The 23,923-nt window shown below is 49.8% G+C and overlaps 2 protein-coding genes across 2 annotated transcripts; one reads left to right on the forward strand and one right to left on the reverse strand.

Moving 5' to 3' along the window:
• Nucleotides 1-226: 226 nt before the first annotated feature.
• On the reverse strand, nt 227-6,601 carry LOC141929890 (pancreatic secretory granule membrane major glycoprotein GP2-like). The gene is made up of 9 exons (XM_074839909.1): nt 6,566-6,601; nt 5,584-5,650; nt 4,890-5,057; nt 3,918-4,123; nt 3,172-3,332; nt 2,359-2,604; nt 1,576-1,735; nt 999-1,143; nt 227-327 (listed from the first exon to the last, which is right to left on the reverse strand). The coding sequence occupies exons 1-9, from the start codon at nt 6,566-6,568 to the stop codon at nt 227-229; spliced, it is 1,257 nt and encodes a 418-aa protein (XP_074696010.1). The 5' UTR covers nt 6,569-6,601.
• Nucleotides 6,602-8,635: 2,034 nt separating this feature from the next.
• On the forward strand, nt 8,636-22,322 carry DRC7 (dynein regulatory complex subunit 7). Its single transcript, XM_074839908.1, has 17 exons — nt 8,636-8,769; nt 9,186-9,360; nt 10,198-10,323; nt 11,272-11,466; nt 11,799-11,945; nt 12,277-12,495; nt 13,213-13,341; nt 14,232-14,307; nt 14,818-14,946; nt 15,774-15,902; nt 16,542-16,768; nt 17,650-17,865; nt 18,953-19,063; nt 20,149-20,259; nt 21,284-21,445; nt 21,946-22,085; nt 22,225-22,322. Exons 1-17 carry the CDS (start codon nt 8,636-8,638, stop codon nt 22,313-22,315), a joined length of 2,517 nt encoding a protein of 838 aa, XP_074696009.1. The 3' UTR covers nt 22,316-22,322.
• The last annotated feature ends 1,601 nt before the right edge of the window (nt 22,323-23,923 follow it).

Consider the following 23,923-nt stretch of genomic DNA (forward strand, 5'->3'; position numbering starts at 1 on the left):
GCTTGGGTGACTGCAGGGAAGAGGAAAGCAGGAGGAAGGAACCTCCTATCCCTGGGTACATGGGCCAGGAGGGGATGAGAAGGTCCTAGAGATGCTGCAGAGAACAGCAACACTGATGTGACTCATCCTTCAAGCACTGTTTGCATCCAACCATCACCACCTTCCCAAAAAACCCTTGTAAAGAGCATCTCTGCCACTGTCACATTTATTTGGAAACAGCCATTTCCTACACTGTTTGCCGCCACGCGCTGACAGCTGCAGCAGCCACGGTGAGCACACCAAGTGCACACAGCAGGATGAGGGCCCCAGGGAGCCACGGGTTGGGTCCTGCCCAAGAGGAGAAAGGTTGGTTACACATCTGAGTCCCCCAAGCTGGCACTGAGCCCTGGCATGGCATCTCCTGGCTGGGGGCAGATTCGGGGCAGGTCATCTGCAAAGGGCAAGAGCTGCCAGAGCTGGGGGTACCTCAGAGCCCTGAGGGCACTAACAGGACTCGGTCAACCCAGCTGGTCTCACCTGGGGCCTCCACCCACATCCACTGCCCAGGGGCTCCGTTCAGCTCAGCACTCATGCCTGATCTGAGCTATGCTGCAGGTGGCCTTGTCCCCAGCCCTGATCTTGGACCTCCTTGGATCCCCTGGATCGCCCTAGTGCTCAGAAGGAGCCTGCCTCGCTGGGCTGAGGCAGAGATCCAGCACAAAAACCCAGCCTTCCTCACCTGCAGTGCTGCACCAGCAGCCTTCTGGCTTCAGGTCCCTTCCTGCCCAGCTCCCCAGCTCTGCCCGACCTGTGCCTGGTACGGAGCTGCTCACACAGAGCTAAACTCTCTGGGCTCACTTGGCTTCTGGAGCGTGCCGTGCATGGCCAGGACACCTGACAGACTCCACGCTTCCATGCAGGGCCATGACTTTAGCAGCCCTTTTTCATCACCTGGCATAGCCTAGACAGTTGCAAGGGTCTGTGAGCTGCTCTTGCCCTCTCCAGGGGGACATACGTACCCGCGAGGTCCTGCCGGTCAGTCCCGGAATGGTGGGTCTCTGCTCCCAAGGAAGGAGCAGCCAGCAGGTGGATGGGGCCATAGGAGACAATCTTATTGTAGTCATCCCCCAGCTCCCGCTTGCTCCTCCAGTGCCTGGGGCATTGCTGTCAACAAAGCCAAGGGAAGGGTGAGGGGACCAGAGGGCAGGGGAGAAGCCCGCTCCGGGTGCAAGAGCTGTCCTGTGGGTCTCCCCCTGGCAGAGGCACAGTTGGAGCTGCAGCCTGGGAGCAGTCAAGACCCCAGAGCATGAGGAGCTGGTTCCTGAAAGACCTTAGTCTGCTCCTCCCCAGGTCCTAGCAAAAACCTCTCCTGCAAATACCCAACAGCCAGAGGGAAGAGGGAGAGGAGATCTCTGGTGGGTTCAAGCCCTCGTACCTTTAGTTCAGAGCACTGGGGTGAGCTCCTGCTGCTGGAAGGTGTTTATTGTGCTAAGGCACCCGAAATGAGAGCAGAGCACCTTCTCCAAACAGCAGGCCAAGGGAAGGGAGGTCCCCCTGTCTGGCCAGGGCGCGGTGTAGACTATCGGGAGAGCTCACCTTGGCACAGGGCTCTGGGCTGTCGGGGAGACACAGCCGGACACGGCAGTGCAGAAACACCTCCGGGTAACCAACAAACTGAAACATCTGGAAGCTGAACTTGGCAGTAGCGCTCTCTCCGATGGCGTTCAGGTATGTCACTGTCTCATCATGGGGACACCTGGGACAGAATGGCTGAGTCAGCAGGTGGCAATCAGGGGGGAACATTCCAGCCTGGTACACCAGAGCACACAGAAAGTGGGCACGGCCCCCAAGCTTTGCTAAACAGGACTATTTCTGTCTCGGTGTCAGTGGGAATGCCTTTCCTTGGCACCCTGCCTTGTGCCCAGCTCAGGGAGGAGCTGCCACCAGCACAGAAGCTGGCTTGTGTCGTTCTCTGTGGGGCCACAGCTGCTCTGGAGGGCTGCAGTGAGGCTGGCTATGGCTCCCACTTCCCGGATAGCCATGTTACTGGCTTTAGCTGAGCTGCAGCCACATCTAACATAAGCTTTTCAGCACAGACCTCTCTGCACATCCCAGCAAGGTCTCCCCTCCTTGCCCTTTGCCTCCCCAGCTGGCCAGGAGTGATGCTAGAGGGAAGGCAGCACTACTGGCAGCAGAGCAGGGTCAGGAGAGGAGGCTCATCTATGAGGCTGTTCCATCTATTCAGTGATGGTGTCCACCATAGGTTCCACCTGTGAGCAACGATGGTGTCATTGCTCCTTGCTCCCTCACAGCAACCTGTCCTCAGCACCCAGAACTGTGGTGCAGGGAGACCAGATGTGCTAGGGGCCCTCCACTCACCCCTTCTCAATGAGCTTGTGCCGCATATCCTGGTAGGGATCCGCGCTTGGTGTGGCCCAGCAGTCCTCAACGCTCAGCAGGAAGTACTTGAGCTGGTGCTGTCCTTCTATCTTCAGCAGGACATAGAGCGTGTCTGTGATGGGGACGGCCGCGGTCGGCAGGTGATAGGGCTGGAGGTAGGAGGGGGTCTTGTAGAGTCTCATGCTGACATTGAAGTGTCCTTCTCTGACCACGAACTGCACCAGCCTGAGAGGAGAGGAGGACAGGAGGAGAGCTCACAAGCAGCATGAGAAGGCAGGAAGGACATAGCTCAAGTCAGGCCACCAGCGCAGGTCCACTGACTCTGTATGTGCCTCTGCTCCCGGGTGGAACCTCCTGAGAGCCAGGCCCCGAGCTGCCTCCTGGCTGCTATGTCCACGCTGTGTGCAGAGGCAACGAGCTCCAGGGGCTCCCACGGACCAGCTGGCCAGAGAGGGCCATGAGAAAGGCAACCCAAGGTGTCCTAACCCACAGGGGCCTGGTGGGGGCATCTTCCAGTTCCCACCCTTTATTTTTTGGATAGTTGGTTTCAAGGAGTGACGATAGGAGAAAGGTAGATTGTGTGTGCGCCTCTTTGGCTCTGTCCCAGGCCCAAACCTCGTGCTGAAAAAACATGTTGGGAAGAGAAAGGGAGGCACCCTGATGTGGCATTGCTCCCAGAGCTCTCTAGTGGCTTCCCAGGAACAGATTTGCAGATCACCTCATTGGAGGCATCTATTTTTCTGCAAGCTCAAAGATACCATGTCAGCAGCAAGGTGAAGAGGGACCACTCACTTGTCAACCGCAGTGAGAGCGAAGGGCAGTTTCACCACCTGCTCGTAGGCGTAGACACAGGAGAAATGCACCTCCAGCTGGAAACTCCGGGAGATCACACCCCTGTGCGCCTCCTGCTCTGACTCAATGACGTTGGAGTACAACACGTGGGAACTGTTTTGCTGGAATGACACAGAAATCAAGTCTCCAGACCATGTCTAAATCCATAGACAGGGCTCCAAGCTCCAGTTCAGATGGTGCAACTCAGCTATAGCTGCTCCAGGCCTCCTGGATATCTGACAGAGTTTTTGCTCAAGTCCCGTGTCCCGGGGCTACTGACAACCATCATCGGCGTAGGCAGGAGTCAGCATAGAGACCACAGGTGAGGGCCCCTCTGTGCAATGCAGAGCTGGAGCATGGGTTCCTCTGCACCCTCCCTGACACTCATGAATCAAGTGAGGGACCAAGGGGCTATAGCCAGAGCTGCAGAGCTCAGAGGATGCTGACAGAAAGCCGAGGGCTGTTATCAGCTAGTAAAGAGCACACTGAGACTTCCATGCCCTGCTGAATAAGACAAGATGTGCTGCCAGCTTTGGTGGAGGCAGAAGAACTTTTTGACAGTTGCCAGTGAACCGTTCCAAGGGGAATGAGAACTTTACAGCATCAAAAGAAAAAGCCTCCAGGACTTCCCCTTGCTGTCCCGACTCAGCATGTCTGCTCCTCTCACCGCTTCAGAACTATGCAGAGAGGTTCTGCTGCATCCTCACCTGAATTATTGACCCACAGGCAGTGTGGTTTTCACCTGTGAGAGTGGCTGCAAAAAACAGCTCGCCCTCTTCTTCCCTTTCTGAGACCTTGCATGCCTGGTTCTTCAAGTGGACAAGCTCCTGGGGGATTTTCAAGAGTTCAAACACCTCCTTCCTCACCATCATCTTCATGTGCTCTTCCTCGCAGGCCAACTTCAGTACCACATCTGGGGGAAAAAGCCATCTGCAATAGCAATAAGGAAGAAGCCTGAAGGAGCCCTAGGTCAGCTATGGATGGCACAGTCCCACTGAGCTCAACAGACCCTCATCCCAGCCTTATTGGAGGCTGCTGGGAAGGCTCTTCAGAGACACTGGGCAAAGACAAACCTTTGGGAACATGCAGAAATTAATGTGAGTCTGTCATTTTGTGCTGGTTTCCTAAGACCTGCACCAGTCCACGGCCGCCACTACTCTGAACAGACACAGTCCTTAAGCTCAAGACATCAAAGACAGATGTCGTGGGTCTGGCCCCTTTCGAGGGGTCTACAGAATCACTGCAGCCTGCCAAGGGCACCAGTGATCCTCTCTTTCAGATGAAGAAGGCACAGTTTTTGGCAGTGTCTGGAAGGACCCTTCACAGTAGCTGTGACAGAGCACATGTGGTTGAGCCGAGACCGTGAGGCAGCTGCGCTCCACAGAATGTCCTGCTGCTGCCCTGACACAGCTACACCACGGCACAGGTTCTTGACAGCCAAGCTTTCCTTCTTACAGGAACTAAGACTTTTGGGGAGGAAGGAAATGGCCTGTGACTAGGTCTTGTACCAACATGTAGTCAGGACATGGTGGTGGGGAAGGCACCTGAACCGGGAGCTGGTACATGCTCCTGGAGCCTGCAGTGGAGAGCAGTGGTAACATCAGCACACCGTGCCCATCACCCTTCCCTCTGGTGCCTGTGGACAGACTGGGGAGGGTTCCCAGCATCCCCAGCCCTACCTTGGCAGAAGAGCCCTGTGAAGCCTGGTTTGCAGCTGCAAACTGGTCTGTCCTCCATCACCTGGCAGTCCCCCTGGTGCTGGCATGGGTTTGGCAGGCAGGTGTCGGGGCTCCTCTTGAGACGGAGGACAACCCCTCGCCTCCAGCCATGCGGGCTCGTCAGCTCACCTGCAGCCAAGGAAAGGTGAGTAAGCTGAAACTCAGCAAGAATATCTGCCCTACAACAGACGTGAGAGTGAACTCGCCCCACGGCATGAAGTCCTGCACAGCTCACAAGGGCTGAGATCCTCACAGAGCCAGAGCTCTGAGGCAAAACATCTGAGGAAGGACCTGCTGGGAGGATGTGACTGAGAGCCTGGGAGACCTCCTCAGCACGGCCGTTACCTGGAGCAGAGCTATGGAGCCTGCCACCAGCTAGCAAGGAGAGCAGTGGCACGTCACAGCACCTCTGTCCATCTCCATGGATGATATACCATATGTGTCTGGGATGGAGAACCTGAGGTTTTTGCCTATTTTTCCAGCTCTTGCACCCCAGTTCCCACCCCCCACCAAGCCGTGCTCTGTTGTGCCCCCTTAGCAGCCCTCAGCGGTGCCCTGAATGAAGAACCTGGATACAGATCAGGTGAGGGTTTGACCTCTTCTTTCCATATTACCCGTCTGTGACCCAACAAGGACAGTGTACAGGGAGACTCACTCTTGTTGCCTTCGTAGCCAGCCAGGCAGAGGGCAGAGACCAGCAGCAAACACCTCACAGTCTTTTCCTGTAAAAATGAGCAGGCTCTGAGTAACTTGGATTTTTAGCATGCTTGCTGGAGATGTTTGCAGTCATTCAGAAAGAGCCAACCCTCAAGCATGGGTGAGATAATTTCTGGACTGTATTTCCTCAAAAAACTCTAGGTTCAATGGCACAGAGTCATTTCCTATCCCAAAGGATATTTTTTATAGCTACCTAAATTCAGGGCAGTATTTGACCCGTGCGTTAGCCTGCAAGGGGGAGGTGTTCCTGAATTTTGGTAGCTATTCCAGAAAGAGGAGGTGTGAGAAACCAGACCCTTGGACCTGCAGGGATGTGCTGGCAGTGATAAAGCCACATTTCAGTAATAACAAGCACTTCGATTAAAACTGCACAGCTGAGGCATCAGTCCAGGCTTCCTGAAGAGGAAAGAAGTTTCCCTCTTCCCACTACAGCTCTTTTGAAGAGGTAGGATTTGCAAAAGGATCCTCGCTTTTCCAGTAACCGGTATCCATAACAAGGAGACAATGGAATAAAGAAAACGCAAAGCCTCGAACACGACTAAAATTAATGCCACAAAGCCACAGATTAAGTCGATCTTCCCCATTGGTACAGATAACTGATTTCTTTAGGGAAATTAATGGCATGGTGCTGATGAGCCCTGGACACTGGAGTCTCCTTATCAGAGACCTGGATATGAGCCAGTCTGGCTGGTGGCTGGAGCACCTGCAAGTGCACTGAGAGCTGGGAAAGACAACGCCAAAAGCCCCACTCATGTCTGGTAGCACACTGTGTACCCCCTCCACCCGACCCTGAGTGGCTGTGACCACCAGACCTGTGGTCGAGGAAGGTTTATTCCCTGCTCTGCTCCTTGCTCGCTGCTGCAGCGGTCCTGAGAGATCCCACCGGCGTCAAGATCTCACCTTGTGCTCACCCCACTTACCATTGCCAGGCCACTCTGTGCTCCTCCAGCACCGCTGCCCCGGGTCGCTCTTGTGCTCCCTGCCGCGTGCCTTATATCTCCTCGCGGCAGCTCATCCTGCTCCCCCGCGCAAACACGCTGCCTCCGCGATTGCACAAGAGCCAATTTAGCATCCTTCAGTAGTGGCCGGGGAGGAAAGGACTCTGCAAAAGTCCGTCCTCCAGCACAGACGGCCCTTCCGATTAGCTGACAGCTCATGAACGCTGACCCAGTTCACGGACCCCAAACAAGGGGAGTATCTGCAAAATCCCTGGGAATCTGGTTTTGTGGTACCCGCGTCTGACGCAGCAATAACAACAGATACCACAGCGGCACACGCGAAGGCCAGAGAACTGCGTGTACTAAATACACGTGGTTTCTCAACCACAACGTACATTTTCTTTGGATTTCTTTTTAATGATTTCTGACATCTAAGATCTGAGGAGAAGTATTGGTGAGAGATGGAGGGATGAGGGCTTGGTCCTACCATGCTGTGTCCGGGAAGCAATAACCAGCTGCAAATAGCAGTGATCACTCAAAGTGATGCTTCTTGATATCTATTGACTGTGCATCCTCAGAGCTGTAATTGTTATCATAACATAGCAGCAAATGGGAACATCCATTCTCCATCCAGTTTTTTTCCTAACCACAATGAAAACCAGAAAACAGAAGTCTTTAGCACCTGACCCTGCTTACAGGCTAATGAACTACCAATTAAAAAAAAAAAAAAAAAAAAAAAAAGAGTTAGAACAGGCCTCCTGCCAGCTTTTGGGTGAGAATCTCTGCTTTCCATTATGTATTTTACAAAGCAATTAACCGGGCCAGAAGCTTGCACAGACTCGCTTAGGGATGCAAAGGCAGTGCAGCCCTCGGGCCTGGAAAGCGGCAAAGCAAAAAGGGGGCGGGGGAAGCTTTTTGGTGGTTTTGTTGGTTTTTTTTTTTTTTTTTTTTTTAAAGAGAGTGAAACTCGTGAGTTTAAGAGCAGCCTTGTGGCCTCCGAGGGGCTGCTGGCAAAGCTGTCCTGGTGGGCAGGGTTTGGCTGCTTCCCCCTCATCTCGCCCCAAGCCCCTCTGGCCGGAGGCGAGCCGCCTGCCCGGGGGGCTGCCCGCAGCTTTCGGCCGGGGAGGGCTGGGGCAGCCGAGGGGGTGCGGGCCGGGCACCTTAGGAGCCCCCGGGGGCCTGGCGGTGGCCTCAGGGCCTGACTCGGGGAGAGGCCGGGGTAGGCCCCGGCGGCGCTGGGGGGAGGCCGCAGGCCCCGGCCCCGGGCCGCCTCCGCGCCGGGCGTTGCCATGGTGCGGGAGGCCGGGAGCGGCGGCGGCGGCGGGAGGTGCAGGGCAGCCGCAGCAGCCTGGGGGTCCCTGAGAGCCGAGGGGCAGCGGGGCCGGGAGGCTGTTGTGTGGTGCCGAGGCCAGTGCTGGGACCCGGGACGCCGCTTCCCACCCCCCAAGTCACGGTCTGTGCCTCCTTGTTGTCTGCTCCTCACGGGGTCAGCCTGACCGCGGGGGGGGGGGGGGAAACAAACAGCCCGTGACCTCCCTGAGATGGAAATTAATAATATGAACAGCCCCCTGTCCTTGGAGGCTGCTGACTCTGCTGCAAAACGCATCCCCTGCACCCCTCCTTCAAGGCCGGTGTGGGGCTGGCCAGGCTCGGTGCAGCCCACAGGCTCTGCCTGGGCCTTTGGCAGCGCCCAGCAGATTTCCAGAGCTGGTGCCCAGCCAGCAGCACCCAGGTGGGACGGGAGATGCCACATTTACACGGGCACAGGAAACAGGGGATGCACCGTGATCTGAGACTGAATGTGGGGATGTGCTGTGCCCTACCAAGCCAGTCTCCCCCTGTTCTACCCCCACACTTGGGGTGTCCAGGAACATCCAACCACTTATTTACCAAGGCCAGGTCAAACTCAAATTTAGTGCTCACCCTCTACTGTCGTGCTGCTGGCTGCCTCAGCCATGCTCACATATTAAATCACTACGGCCAGAATATGAGTGTTTTCTGTGTTGCTGTTTACTGGTGTGTCCATTACTGTAGTGCCCAGGAGGAGGCGGAATGGAGATCCTGGAGGAGAAGGAGGAAGAGGAGCAAAGAGAAGAAGAGCCAAAGGATTTGAAGATCAGTGATAACCTCCAGGATGTGGATACGACGGTGTCTGCAAAGCAAGTCTGTGTCCCCAGTGATGTACCGTAAGTCCCGTCAGTTACTGGGATGAGCAGAGACGGTCTGTTCGTGGGGAGACTGCACACGTGTGGATGGCACATGTGGTGCCCTTGCACAGGGCGGGGAGTGAGCAAGTTTCATGTGCCTGGTGTGTTTGTCCAAGACCGGGCACGTGTGAGTAAGGCAAGGTAACTCACTTCAGTGTATGTTCATTTGCTGCTGTATCAGAACACTGTATAAAGATCCCCTGAGCCTCTGGGTATATGTCAGCTTGCCATCGTTCCAGAGAAGCTTGGCTATGTCAAAATCATGTCCCTGGATATGATCCCCATTAGTTCCCTGGGAAACAGGGAGCCCCTGCCATGTTTTGATAGCAAGTCATCTTGCCTGAACTGTTCCTGGCTTATTACCTGTGTCTCTCTGCCTCCTCGTGCCCTGGAAGTGATTTTGACTGGAGCTCCATTGACACGTCCCAGTTACCGTCCTCGTACAAGACAAATTCCCTGAAGGAGAAGAAGCTGCTGCACATTGCTGACCATTTCCTCCGGCAGTACACTCACCTCTGCCCTGACCGCAAGCTGCTCTTCCTCCACCCGGTCAACGAGTGTGGCGTGGAGGTATGGGGTGCTGTGGGGCTGGGCCACAGCGCAGGGGGCACTTGGCTTTGCTATTGCCGAATGCTGGGGAAGGACAGCAGCCCCTCCCGCCCTCCCTCCTGGCCAAAGGTGATGGGGACCTGCTTGCGGTGCCCGCAGCGCCCTGAGCAGGCACACAGCACCCCGGGAACACCCTGGTTGGCCAAAGCCACAAAGCCATGGTGGTGGTGCCATGTAGGCTGCAGACAGCTCACAGCCCTGCAGCGTGAGACTTGGGAAACAGGAAAGACCACAGAAACATAAAGGAAAGTAAAGAAACACATGAAATAGATAAGGCTCAGGCTCAGTCACAGATACGAGTCTGGATCTAGAGTTAGGTCTTTTCTGAACTTTGAAGAAGTTACAGGGAAGGAAGTAAATGTGGAGGTTTGTGGTCTGGTTTTGTTTAGGACTAGGCCCAGGCTGCACAACTGTTGTCTTGTTCTGGACCTGATGCTCCCCCAGACATCTGGAATTGGTACTTTGGACCAACTTTCCCCAACATTTACTATATCATTAACATACAAGGCAAAAAATGCTGGAGGACATAAAAGCTGGAAAGGGCAGTAGCTATTTGTCTCGCTTGTAATGCGTCTGAGATGAGCTTGAAGTTTTAGCCACAGACAAGCAGACAGCCTCTCAACCCCATGCAATTTCCAGCTCAGAACAGGTGAGGAGGGTTACTGATGCTGTTGATATGCTGTAGGGAGGTCCTGAATGTGAGCTGCCACCTCCAGGGGTAGTCAGAGGGGATGGCTTTGGACAAGACACTCTGCCACGCATCTGTTGGCTAACCAAAGTCCTCTTGTTGCCCTACAGAAGTTTGTGAGCACAACGGTGAGGCCAACGCTGCTGCCTTACACAGAGCTGTACCACTGGGATGGCTGTGCCAGCTTCGTCTCTGATTATCTCACCATGGAGCCCCTCAAGTCCCCTATCACACCGGTAAGAAAAGTGCTGTAGTCCCATCACAAACTGCCCCATAACGGAGGTGACCGAAGGGCCTCTCAGCAGGACACCATGTGGAAACCCCACTGGCTGGGATTACAAAGGTCTCTGACCCCTCCATCATCCCCTCGTTACTTAGGCAACCCCCAGATTTTCCCAGGCCCCATGTGCTCTCTTTGGAGCTGTAATCTCAGTACATGTACAGTGTTGTACCTGTCAAGCAATTAAGCACCATTTCTACAAGGTTGGGCCTGACCCTGCTCTCAGTCAACCCTGCTGTGGGTTGCAATGGCTGACAGGCTTCCCCTCCAAAGACCAAGATACCTTGGAACAAAGGAGTATATAAAGCCTGGGGGATGATGCTTGACCTTAGTGACCCATTCTTAGGGACTTTAGACATTTCTATCCTGATTTTGGGGATATTTTGGGGTGGCTGAAAGATTTCTAGACTGGCATCACTAAGACATCTTAGACATCACTAAGGTGATGTCTGGGATCTGGGATTAGACTACATAGAACCTCTCTGATGTCCATATTGATTCCTGCTTGTTCACTGGTGAGGGCCAGAAGGGAATATGTTCCTTCCTTTGAACTATAAGTTAGCTTATGGGTCATTTGCTTTGAAACGCTGCAGACAGACCAGCTAGAGATAGAGGTAAGCTCCATGCCTGAGTTGTGGTTAGCATTAGATTTTCAGCAGTTTGGCAAGCTTGTCCTGCCCATCTCTCCCTACGGTTAAATTTGTCACCAGATTTGGGGCCATATTTCCCCAGATCACTTTGGCAGGGCCTTTTGGGGTCTGTGGCTTATATAGAAGTTTTATATAACAGATTCCGTATGAGTGCAGAGCCCAGGGATTTGGGCCGTGCCCTCTCTCTGTCCTGCTCTCTGCTTGGTGCGTGTTTCAGCTTCACAAGACAAGCACATGCATCTATCTCTTTCCAGCCCAGTTCACTCTACTCCCCAACCACCATCCTGAAATACCAGCGAGGGAACTGCTTTGACTTCAGTGTGCTGCTGTGCTCCATGCTGATCGGGGCGGGCTATGATGCCTACTGCGTGCACGGGTATGCCACCCGCGAGATGTGCACCCTGGACAAGACTCTGGAGCTGTGCCCACTGCTCAGGGAGCCACAGGAGGTGAGACCTGCAGGGAGCGAGCAGTGAGCCCAGCATGCACACTCAGCCTGTTCATTTCCAGCGAGCTCCAGAGTTGAGCTAGGGGGAACAGCTTCAGGTCCACACTGGGTTTCAGTCTGTACCAAGCAGGGACCTCGCTGAAGGGATCCTTTGAGGGATTTTCCACGGTTCCTTAACAGGACTCTTTGGCTTCACTGAATTCCTGTTCACCAGGTCCAATACTGCAAACTGCCAAGGGTTGGGAACTGGGAGGTACCTGTAAGCCATATATTTTCTCCCTTCTCTTGATCTCTGCTGGGTTTCACAGCAATATCCTGGTTTTGCAGAGGCAGGTACCAAAAAAGGGGATGAAGAAGTCCAACAAGTATAGAGTTAAGCCCCCACCAGACCTGCAGAGCAAGTTTGAGCTTCAGCAGGAGGCCAAGAAGAAGGCAGAAATTGAAGCTGCTCAAGAGAACAAGGAAAGAGAAGAGGAGAAGGTCATGGTGAGTTAATGAGGTCCACCTCGCTGTAAACTCCAGGAGCAAGAGCTGAGACACAGGTAATGGCTGACCAAAGAAAGGAGGTCACCACCTTCTGCCACAAAGTATGACACGACCCCGATCGTGGCCATGAGCACTTGGCCTCTGGAAACACAGTGTGTGCTGTCACAGGAATATGTACTGGGTATGTAATACCTCACTCTCCTTAAGAGTGTTAAGGGCCTGGAGATCCTTAGAAGTGGGCAGAGGAGAGAATAAGATTGCTGTTGGGTTGGACTAAAGTGGCAATAAAATGGCAATAATTTCTGTTCTGTCCTCTGTGCTACAGGAAGTGGAAAAGTGCAAGCGTGACCCTTTGTATGGCTTACGGGTGCACGCATGGGTTTTGGTTCTGTCTGGGAAGAGGGATGTTCCCGAGACCTTCTTCATCAACCCCTTCACGGGAAGCAGCCACAGCACAATGGATGAGCACTTCCTTGGGATCGAAAGTGTCTGGAACCACAGGAACTACTGGGTGAACATGCAGGACTGCCGGAATGGCTGCAAGGTAACGAGCCCTTAAGCACCCTGTGCCTGGGAGGGACAGTTAGGCTAACCTGAGTCCTGGGGAGGTTCAGGATCAGTGGTGATCCCAGTTTCCACCTGACCATTCCCTGTGTTGGCTCTGGTTGTGTTGCTCTGATTACATAGACTCTGGAACTACCCCAGCACATCCCAGACCCTGAGCTAACAAATATGGGTCACACCTATTAAACCCCTACAGTGCTAGAATATCAGCTTTTAAGGCTGGCTGGACACCCATTCTCTCAAACCACAGCTTTTAAGGCAGAGGATGTTTTGAGCCTGTTAAGCAGGCTTAAGGCAGGAAAGATCTTGATGAGACTCTTCCCACACCTGAGCTTCTCCTCAGCTGATGTAACTCACTTCACTGGGAGGTGAGGGTCTGAGTTAGAGCAACTTGACCTTGGGGCCATGCATGCCCCGAGGAAGGAGGCAGAAGCATTTCCAGCAACTTCCTCTCATCTGTGGCAGAGAACCATGAGGAAAGGGTCTGCAGCTCTCTAGGGACAGGGCAGTCTTTGGGGTCCCACCAGCCAGCCAAGGCTCTGACGAGCCCACCTCACTGAGATCAGGAGTCTGTCTGGAGTCCTTTAACGCTGACACCCAGCCAGGTCCAGAGCACTGCAGACGTGCAGAAGCAGCGTTCAGTTTAGTGTCAGGCCCTTGAGGCTGTAGTTAAGTGGGTTTCTTCTCTGTGGCCTAGGATCTTGCCTTTGACTTGGGTGACACTATCCGCTGGGAAATCATGCTTTCGGGAAGCCAGGAGCCTCTTCAGCTGCTCCCAGGTGCTGAGGAGGAAAAGGAGTTACCTGACAGGGACATGGATTGTGTGGTGAGTGACCCAAACGACTCTGGTGCAGTGGGGATGCTGTATTGAACTGGTGTTCGTAGGCCTGCATGCTGCCCTCTCCAGGCCACATCACCATTGCTCTAGCTAGGTTTTGCTTGGCATGTTAAGATTCCTTCTCAATTTTGAATTGTTCTGATGCTCTTTGAAGCAGGACCCCAAGTGGTACTTCTGGTGTCCTAAGTGGCTAGGGATTTCTCTAGGCCCCAAGTGCATTGACCTTTGGGATAATTTTAAAAAATAAAATCCAAACTGAAACTTTTCAGGACACTCTTTCTCTGCTGGTCAGCACCCTGCTCTCCTGGCTGCTAGGTGGAGTTGCCAAATGTAGAAATAATGTATGTACTCTAATATACCAAGAAATGCTGTGTCCTGGAAGCAAAAAATGGTTTGTTGTCCTGGTGGGAGAACATGGCATGAGAAGGCAGGGTGGAGCTACACCAATAACAGTATATTCTGTCCTGTTATCTACCGTCCTCAGCCTGTGCCCATAACCGGGGAGCGAAGTGCTCTCCGTGGTCTACATAAAACAAGCTGATCATTAGTTTGAATGACGATTGTCGCATTCATCCCCTGTCCAGCATGAGTGTTAGCCAGAAGATAATTTCATTAGGCTTGAGTAGGGGTGTACTAGTGAGAGTGTGGGGATGCAGTAAAGCTCCCCTTCCACATCAGCTGCAGTGTGCTGCTTGCCTCTGCCCTCAGGCTGTTTGTGACAGACACAGTTCTCATAACTGTGCCACCATGCTCCCCAGGACCAGCACAGCCTTGCACGAGCTGAGCTCTGATCGCTGCACTGCATTCTTTAGAATCAAAATGCCTCCTGGCACAGTAAGGGAAGCTGCCAAAAATGCAAATCTCCGCTTCTGTTTCAGCGGGAAAAGGAGGAGGAAGACATGAGTTTTGACATGCCACCATCATGGGTAGCCCCAATTCAGATAACTCCCAGAGGTATGTATTCCTGCTTTGCCTTTTGCTTGCCCCCCAGATAACCTTTTAGTGGATTTGGGATATTTGTGTATCTCACTCAAGAGTTCTCCCTTCGGGATGGACAAGGTGCAGCAGCAGAGCACAGTAGACAAGGCAGCAGTAGCTACTGGTTTGAGTGCCTGCCCTCAGCGCACTGTCTCATCTGGGGTGGGAACACACTGCAGACACACAGAGACACACACGCAGTGTTTTCCTGCCAGCTAAATGATTTTGCCTGGGGTGGACTTTCTGTTCCTGCTATGCACAAGGGACTGCCCCTGAGTTATCAAATACCTGCTTTGGGAGAGAAAAGACTTATACTGTTATAACGCTAAAGCACAACAGGCAGGGTCTGAACAGCTTTAGTGGCAGCTGAATGCAGTCAATAAATGCATGGTTTCCCTTACACCGTGGTTCTCCCTCTTGAATTCTTTTTCCTGGGGCTGAGTACAAGGGAGTGGATTTTTCTGACACCTCTCTTGCCCACTGCAGAGTTTGAGACCCGCTGTTCCCAGGGGAGGAAGGTGATCCTGTACAAGAAAGCAAAACTGGAGAAATGGGCACCGTACCTGAATGGAAATGGACTGGTGAAACGCCTCACCGTCTATGCAGACTTGGACTGTAAGAGGGATGAGTGAACATACTTGAGACACTGGGCAAACATGGCCTGGGGTGTGCTGATGGGAAGAGGGAGGTGGTCCCCTTTTTGCCAGAGTCTCTCTCATGCTTTCTCATCCTCCTTTCACATTTGAGAGGGACTCATCTACCACATCTTCAAATGCTTCATCACACTCACTGTCTGTCAAGCCCCAGAACTTTCCAGTACTGCTGGGGGTTCCTGCAGGAGTTTGAATCTGTTTTACACCCCAATGGTGAGGCTGTTCAGTGTCGCAGGGCAGCTGCTTGGATTTTCAGTCTTCAGAGAAATGGAAGGCTGGCTTGATTTGATCCAATAGTATCAGTTTCCACTGGCATCGACAGGAGCCATAGAAAGGGGCAGCTACGGACTGCGCATATTTCTGTACTCCAAAGCATTGTTCTTCAACAGCTGGTCCAAGAAACCCTGCAGATTCCTCACTGGACAGACAGTGTCCTGTCCTCAGCCTACTTGGGTAGTGTGATGCCCCTATCTCATTTCCCTTCCCTCATGACACTAAAATATTTGGGGTGGAATTTCTCTTGCCTAACTGTAGCCATCTGCCGTGCCACCTTCTCCCCCTGAGCCAGTTACTTTAGTTCCTGTTGATGGAGAGGAATAAACCCTCTTAAGGTATAATTTATCTACAAAATGCCCCTGTGCACAGGGCCAATTCCAGTGACTCTACAATGTCTGCTGCGGCTGTAGCAGTAGCACAGGCTGCTTGCAGAGACACTGAGAGCTCATCAGATGAATCTTGCCACCTCCAACAGGGTGACATAAGGTGGTGAAATGGTTTGTCTCCTGCCAGGTGCTGAAGTAGTGGAGGTGAAGGAGTGGTTCAAAAACCGGGAAGACATGCTGGAAATGAGAGAAGTGAATAAACAAACACAGCTGACCACAGAGTACTTCAGCCCAGGACACCTCCTCGGTCTTAAAGGTATTCCAGCTCAGCTGGGCAGCCACTGCAGCTGATGGGACTTCATGTGAATCCCTTCTAGCAGTGGCAAAAACCCAGAGTTGGGAGGCTGCAAACTTGTGGGATGAAACGCCTAGATAAATAATACGGTCTCCAGTGGAGAGCAGAGAATTGGGTTGTTGGCTTCCAGTCCTGGATGGTGCTCCCCCCAGCATAACAGAAGAAAAATACATACCTATCACATATATAGGGTGATATAATTTACCAGTAGAGGTGATAGAAGTAGAAACTTTCTCCTTAGGACTATGTTTGGTCTCTAAGTGTTGTGCAGCTGGGGGAGAGAAAGTCCTGCATCAGATCTGTTGCTAAAGCAGCATTTCACCCCAAGAGGCTGCACCCATTCCTGGTTTGGGAAGAGCAGGGTCCAGGCTCCACTCACCGCTGCCTTACTGTGTAAAGATGGCAGTGGCCCTGCAAAGCTGCCCTGCTGCCCTCGAGCTGTGGCGTATTGGTACACAGCAGTGGGGAGATAACATTCCCTTCTTACACTCTCGCGTGTATTTATTGGCTGCTGAAGAAAATGAGACTTCCTCTGGACACACAGTGAAGTATTATGGTTGCTAACTCTGAAAATGTATGCGATCTCTCTTATGTCCTTAGCTCACACCTATACATCGCTGGAACCAGAGACTGAACGTACGATGGAGTTTTACAGCGAGGCACGAGTCGATGGCCTCCAGAAACGTGTTAAAAATGCTGAGGAGATGACAGAGTACTTCGTGGGGCGGGATGACTCCCTGCATGTCCGACACATAGAGTTTCGTAAAAGAGGAAAGAAAATACACTTGGCTGGCACCAGAACTGAAATTAACTCCCAGCCTATAGCGGTATGGGCAAGGCAGGAACAGAAAAATATCTGTCACTGTGATATTTATACTATGCAAAACATACTGCTTAGGGCTTTAGGTTCATTTTCAGTGGGCACAGCCAAGGCAAAACTCCAGATGGGACGTCCAAGCCTTGTTCAGCTGCTGTGCCTCACAGTTGCTTGCCTGATGGAGAGCTACAGTGAGACCAGTTGTCACGAACTGCATTGCACAGCTAGAATGAAACCAGGAAGCTAAGACTTGGAAAATGTGTGTCAGAGGAAAGAAAAAAAGCTTGACTATGGTTTTGGAATGGAATTTTCACAAGACTCAAAACTAGTTCAATGATTTCATGTTCTGACCCCAAACTAATAATGTTTTAAGTTCCTGATGGAGTGTCCCATCACTCTGTTACAAGCAGGTAATCTATCTCTTCCTCTAGTGAGGTCTGATTTGGAGAACAGAAGAGGGAGGAAATCCGACATCTGGCAGTGTGGCTCAGGCACTTCACCTGCCAAGACAGAGCCATGCAGTGCCCTGCCTTTGGACCAGCACCCAACATGCTCCTTTCTCCTTCCCTATGTTGGGGAATGTGGGAAACGTTGCTGTGCTCCAAAATACCTTGCTTCCTGCAGTTCCCTCAGGCAGGGATGCATCCCAAGCTGTCTTTGAACTTGGAGAGCATACTTGGCTCCACAAATAGGAGACTTCTGTGTTGCTTTAAGCAGCTTTGTGCTTTTTTTCTCAGGCACACGAAAGAACAGTAGGACCATTGGCCAAGAGATGCCACAGTAGTCCAGGCAGAAAAGCCCAATTTTTATCTTGAGTTTTTACCCAACTCTGCAAATCTTGCCAGTTTTGTGTTGTCTAACTTGCTTCCATCTCTTTTCAACCCCCATTAGCAAATCAAGGAGTGTTTCCACAGAAACCTAGAAAAGCCTGCTGATGAAGATGTAGCAGAACGTATCTTTTTGATCACAGAGAATATGATCCATCTGACATATCACCTCAAGGATAAATACATTACTGCCTCAAAGAAGGATTTCTACAAGGAGACAGAGAGTGATAGGAAAGGAAATGAAATCTTCATGACCCCAGGAATGTGCACCACATACCAGGTATGAAGAAAAACTCCTTATATCTTGAAGTTTTTCTAGATCACAAGACACAAATGAAAGGTGAAATGTCAGTAGAACTACAAGCATGACATATTCCATGCTGCACCTCTGCTCCATCTGCACACCTCCCTCACAGGCAGCCTCCAGGCTGACAACAGGAACGCCCCTGGGGATGCACTGCCATGCTGGAAGTGACTGGACATGCAGGACCTACGGTAGCATGAAAAGCTTGCTCTAGCCGTGCCTGAGGTCCTCCTCCCAGACCTGGTCATCAGGCAGCGTAGACAGAGCCAGTGGGATCTTGCAGGATGCTGGTTCAGCAGCTGTTGGGCCCAGTCCTGCGGATTCATGGCAGGGAAGCTGACATTTCCTCTGCTGTTCTCTCTTGAAGAAGAGACTACAGCAGAAAAGCAGTAGCAGACATCCTGGGTTCTAGTGGCCTTCTGGGTCACATCGTTGCTTAAATCTCCCAGAGTTTACCCTGCAGACGCAGAGCAAGATGCTGAGGCTTAATGCATTGCTGATAGATAGAGAGATAGCCTTAAATAAAAGATATTTCAAAAAAAGTGGAGTGCTGTCATTAGGCCAAAATCTCTCATTCAGGGCGGGGGCGGGGGTCACTCCACTAACATCACTGATGTGAGTCTGTAACCAGGGGCAGAGGTCTGCCAGTAAATTCTATAGTGATGCTGCACCATTACGCTTAGGAAAATCAAAGAGAGATTGCAAATACAGGATTTTTTAAATGTTAATGCATGTTTTTTTGAAGTTTATATTTCCCACTGGGGAGAATACACAGAATGCAATTGCTGGAGTGCCATCCTTTTGCCTCTGCAAAACCATTTCCAACCAAATAACAGCAGCATCAGCAAAGTGCAAGACGTGCCATCTGGCTCACATTACTGATTGACTCAGAATCAAAATGAAGTCTAATAAAGCTGTTGACCATGGGTTAGATGCTTCAGTGGTAGAAATCAGTGTCACTATATTGACTATAGCAGAATTGTGCCATTTTCTGTTAGCAGAGTGCCTGGTCCTGTGCCCCCAGAGAGTGCCACTATCTTTTCACTAGCTTATCTGCTTCCAGGCAGGGTCTTCTGAGAAGGATAAGAAGCAACTCCACCTGTACAAATTGTTACAGGAGCTAACAAAGGAAGAGAAGTGGCTGAAGCAACAAGTCCAGCAATCTGAAGCAGAGGTAACAGGGAGGTGTCTACACTGTGTCAAAGTTAGTCAGGTGTGGAAACAGTTTCAGCTGACTGGTTGCCAAAGCATAAGCTGTGATAAAAATAAAATTGGAGTCACAATGTTGTCCGTGCTGAATTGTCAAGCTTGCAACCCAGCCATTTTTCAGTAAGGATGTAGCTTTAATATATTTATAGAAAGTCATGCATTTTCCAGCTCCTGCACTTACTCTTCATTCACGGGGAGGAAGAGTTTCAGAGAGCAAATGACAGCATATGAATTGGGGCATCTGGAAACATGTCTACCTTTTGCCTGGGAATGAAACCAAAAAGAAAGGATATTCTATGTAATGTTGTATCTGGTTACTAAGCATTTCCAGGAAGTCCTATCCGAAATACTGAAGTGACTTTTTGTGGGAGCAACTGTAGGGAAGTACTTGATAAAATACATTGCTTGTACTGCTAATCACACTGTGACCGCTGTAACAAATCCATGTTCTTAGAAGTCTTTGTAATTACTTCATGATAAATCCAACCATTCTAGCAGATGGACGCAAAGCTATTGGATTTATTTTTTTTTTAATGTTTTTGTGAGGAAGAATAGCCCTTGAAGGAGAGGGAATGCTCAACTATATTAGCACAGAATACTAATAATAAGAACAAGATTGCAAAAGTCCACCTTTTTTTCAGAAATTTGAAGCTAGTTCACTGTGACCTCATGAACTACCTTGCCAAATTTCTCAGTCTTGATGTATCACAGACAAAATATTCACATTGCTTGTGCTGTATATCCTATTAAGACAAAGAAATAAGCCAAAGCTATCAGTGCAATTTCAAAAGTAGTGGCAAGACTATGACTCCAGAAGAGCTTTATTAACAGATAATATCAATAATTGTGTTCAAGAATTTAATACAGAGCAGCAATCTAAAAATAAGACCATGTTGGCTTGATCTATCAGCAGGATGTGATATAGATTTGTACAGACCTTATGCTACAGTTCTTGTATGCAGCATCTGCTCTGTTAGCAGGTCAAGCATGTAAAAGTGCTGACATTTTGTGGGAAAGCTGAGGGGTCTTTTTTCTGATTTTTTTTGCAAGGTGTTAAATATTTTGAAGATCTGTGAGAATGAAGAAAGTGCTGTTAAATTGTCCTTTTCAATTTATAATACAGAAAGGAATGAAAAGAGAAGAGAGCAGTATGAAGCCGTGGTAGGTAGACTTCATTAATCCCAGTATTTATTACATGTACACAAAGAAATCCAGAGTAAGCTTTTTCTGTCTGAGGAATTATCTCTGAATAGCTTTTAGTATCATTAAAATACACTGTGCCAAATCCCTAGCAGGTGTAAGTCAGCACAGCTTCAACTGACTTCCCATGAAAATATAACGTGGTCATGCTATGACCTTCTGACTTGCTGGAAAAACTCACATCACCGAGAAAGATTATTGTTTTATTTTATTTAGTTAATAAAGAAAATAATTAACAAGGATTAGTTGGTAATAGGGATATGGGGGGAGTGTGATAATAGAATCCAAACTGCATCTTTCTAGGCAGGGCTCATTTTGTTAGGCAAATATGCAGTTCTTTGTGCGATATGAATTAGTTGTTTCCTTGGTTTTCATTATTACTTGCAAAGCCAATTTTGTTCCAGGATCTCTGTTGAGGAATTAATACCTTGTGAATGTTCTGGACAAATACAAAAAAATCAAGAATAATTACTTGCAATTTTTCAAGATCTCCAAGATGCTTCTTGATTTTAGACTGAACTTTCCTGAACAGGTTATGAAAGGTGATACTAGGTTTTTCACACCAAACTTCTGACGTGTAACACAAATAGGGGCAAAGATCCAAGAACCAGTTATTTGCCAGCCTCCAAGCTGGTATTGCTCAAAATACCCTGTCTTCATCTCTTTCTGTCCAAATACAAATGCATTTTGTAGACCCCTTCCTGCACCTCAGTGGATAACGTGTTTGAGTAAGAGACATCTCTACACAAGGAAATTAGGAGAAATGTTAAAAAAGATGATAGAAAATAAAGTTCAGACTAAAAACCGCATTGGGAAAGGGTTGGTATGCAAAGCTAATGCAAAGCAGTAGTTTTTATCAAACTATAGGAAGAAGAAATATTATTTCCTTGCTGGGGGGTGGATGGGGAGTTTTGGCCTTTGCTTTTGTTTTGCACGGGGAAGCAGGTAAATGGGACCATGACTCTTTCTGTCTTTTCCCCTCCAGAAGGAACAGGATCTGGATTACTTGGCACCTTTCCTTATTCAAATTGGCCACAGAGAGAAAATGACCAAGGCGCAGGCCCTGCGTGTCAGAGATGAGTGCCTGACTGATTTGAAGCATCGTCTCATTGATAAAGCTAACATCATCCAGGCTCGCTTTGAACAGGTATTCCCAGCCTTGTGGCAGGATGGGCGTGTTCCTGGAGTCTCTTCTGCACTGGCAGGAGGGTAACACATGTCTCATTGTGACAGCAGGCAAGAAACAAACCTCCTTTAATTACTTTAAGAGAGCCCTAAACGTGCCTGTATATTTTTTTTTTGTCATGTGACGTCAAAGAACAAAATAGCTCCAGGGTGAAATTCAGTGCCTATCTCAGAGCTGATTTTGTTCTCCAGTGCTTCTTGACTATAGTGAGGCGACGCATTCAGGTTTTCCTGCCTCTTGCTGTTCCACATGTTTTGATTCCCCTTGTTTTCTTGTGCTGTGAGACCTCATCTCAAACTTACCATCTCCCATGAAAATAAACCAGCTCTGATTTGTAGTTTCTTTCATCTCAGCTCCCTGAACTTTGAGTTGCATTTTTGGTGCGCCTTTGCCCCCCCCCCCCACCCCGCGCCGCTCTCCTCTCAATTACCCTGACTTCTGGCTGCTGGCTCCCCCAACAGGCGGTGGAAGAGCTGCAGAAGAAGAACCAGTGGTTTCAGAAAAACCGGAACCGGCTGAGTGCAGAGGAGGAGGATGACTTCCTCACCCGTTACTCTGAAAGTGCGTCCCATATCCACACTCTAGCGCTGAGACTCAACAGGTAACGGTCTCCTGAGTACAGTGCCCAGGGGAGGTCTACAAGTCAGCCCCCCAGGAACTCAGCACTGAAGCTATTCTGTAAAATATTCTACTTGATGTCCTGCTTCAGTTTTCCTCTGATATCCCCCTTCTTGTTCTAGGGAAAAGCAGACAGCGTCACAGAAATACCTCGCTCTTGAAGAGAAGCTGCGCAAGGATCCTCGCCTAGCTGAGCACCTTGGTCACGCCTGATTTCTTTGTTCTTTCACACCAGGCACTGCAAATCAGTGCTGAAGCCTGTTAGAACCAGCCTGAAAAAAAAAACAACGTGGAAAGGTGTTCCTACTTGCCTGCAGTAAATCTTTCATTATCATCAGATTCATGGAGATTTTAATGAACTCGTAGCATTCTGCTTTTTCTTTTCCCTCTTTTGTTTTAAGGCCCATCTACAATTACATCAAGAGGCTGTAGGAAGGCAAATTGTCTTCTCGTGCAATTCCATCATGGTTGAGACTAAAATCTGAAAGAGACCTTAGCTTTAAGGTCTGCTTCAGAAGTTGATACAAATTATGCATGCTGTATTGCAGGGCTTTTCTTCCCCCAGCCTGCTCCCTAGATCCTGACATCAGGAGCAGGAGCATTTGGGAATACTGGTTCTTTTCCAACAGAATAATATTTTATAAATTTTATAATGATAAACTTATAATTTGGTTTTATAAGTACATAAGCAAAGATTTTGAACTTGTGAGTTCACAACAAATATAAAAATTCTTTGACCTCATTGAGAGCTATTAACTACAAAACCCAGCAAAGACTAATACTCAAATTGACAGACTTTGGATTTTAACATCTTTAGTTTTCTCTTTGAATGTCTCCAAGAAATTTTAAGTAATAAGCATTCCCTGATATCCACACATGGAAGTCAGTATGTGTGTTCCATGTATGGGTATTTATGTAAGTCCCTGAACCTGCTAGGAAACAATTTCCGATGTCACCTATATACTTTAGGCACAGTGGACACCTATGGTGGTTCTACCTACAGTTCCCAACAGCTACAGTCTTCAAGGAACAACCTCTAATGATCACCTTCAATGAAGATTATACTGTTGCAGGTGGGGGAAGGCAGAAACTTATTTTGCTGTGATACAGCAGAATAAGGGACATTACGCCTGAAATACAGCACGCATCAGAGCAGATTAAACTAATTTCATGGTAGCTGTCCATTTTAAGCCAAATAGATACACTAAAGGGCTCTTACAGAGAAACACCTCCCTGACTGACTGTTTTATTGCAACAGAGTAATTTTCTCTTGAGTTGTTTCTGTTACATTTTACGAGGTGAACAGTGTTAAACCGGAAGCCACCCTTAGCTCATTATGTCTAATCTAAATATCCTAGGTCATTAAAATATACCAAATTACCCGTATAGAGAGCTCATTAATTTAGGTGTTGCTTGAAGGATGCACTCCATTTTGGGCTCAGAAAGGGAGAACAGAGAATTCAGTGTCTCCTGCAGAAGATGGTTGCAGTGTTTGAAACCCACCACAGCAAATCCTCGGGTCTGCCCAGGCCTCCCAGCTCCCAGTTCTGGAGCTCTGAGATGTTTCATGACAGCACATTGTGTTCCAAGCCATTTGACAACAGCAGCAGTTTATATCACAGCAGCACATGGTTTCTGGCAGCTCTGCATTCCTCTTATCAATGCTTGGTTGTGGTGACCTAGCACAGATAGGCCAGGAAAGGAGCAAGCTCAGAAAGAGCTCCCTCATTGAGACAGAGAGGTACTCTGATAAGGACACACTACTGGAAAGAAACATCAGAAATTTCAGGAAGTTGTCAAAACAATTCCCAAATCACAAGG

The sequence above is a fragment of the Strix aluco genome, chromosome 14, assembly GCF_031877795.1.
Source record: "Strix aluco isolate bStrAlu1 chromosome 14, bStrAlu1.hap1, whole genome shotgun sequence".
NCBI classification, from domain to species: domain Eukaryota; kingdom Metazoa; phylum Chordata; class Aves; order Strigiformes; family Strigidae; genus Strix; species Strix aluco.

Bases quoted from the DNA above. Each gene is read 5' to 3' on its own strand.
- LOC141929890 (XM_074839909.1), bottom strand. The intron at 3,333-3,917 runs GTGAGGATGCAG...GTGTCATTCCAG, and splicing joins CCTGTGGGTCAATAATTCAG to CAAAACAGTTCCCACGTGTT. The intron at 328-998 runs GTACGTATGTCC...CCTCTTGGGCAG, and splicing joins TGACCGGCAGGACCTCGCGG to GACCCAACCCGTGGCTCCCT.
- DRC7 (XM_074839908.1), top strand. From the start codon at position 8,636: ATGGAGATCCTGGAGGAGAAGGAGGAAGAGGAGCAAAGAGAAGAAGAG. The intron at 11,946-12,276 runs GTCATGGTGAGT...TCTGTGCTACAG, and splicing joins AGGAAAGAGAAGAGGAGAAG to GAAGTGGAAAAGTGCAAGCG. The intron at 16,769-17,649 runs GTATGGGCAAGG...AACCCCCATTAG, and splicing joins TTAACTCCCAGCCTATAGCG to CAAATCAAGGAGTGTTTCCA.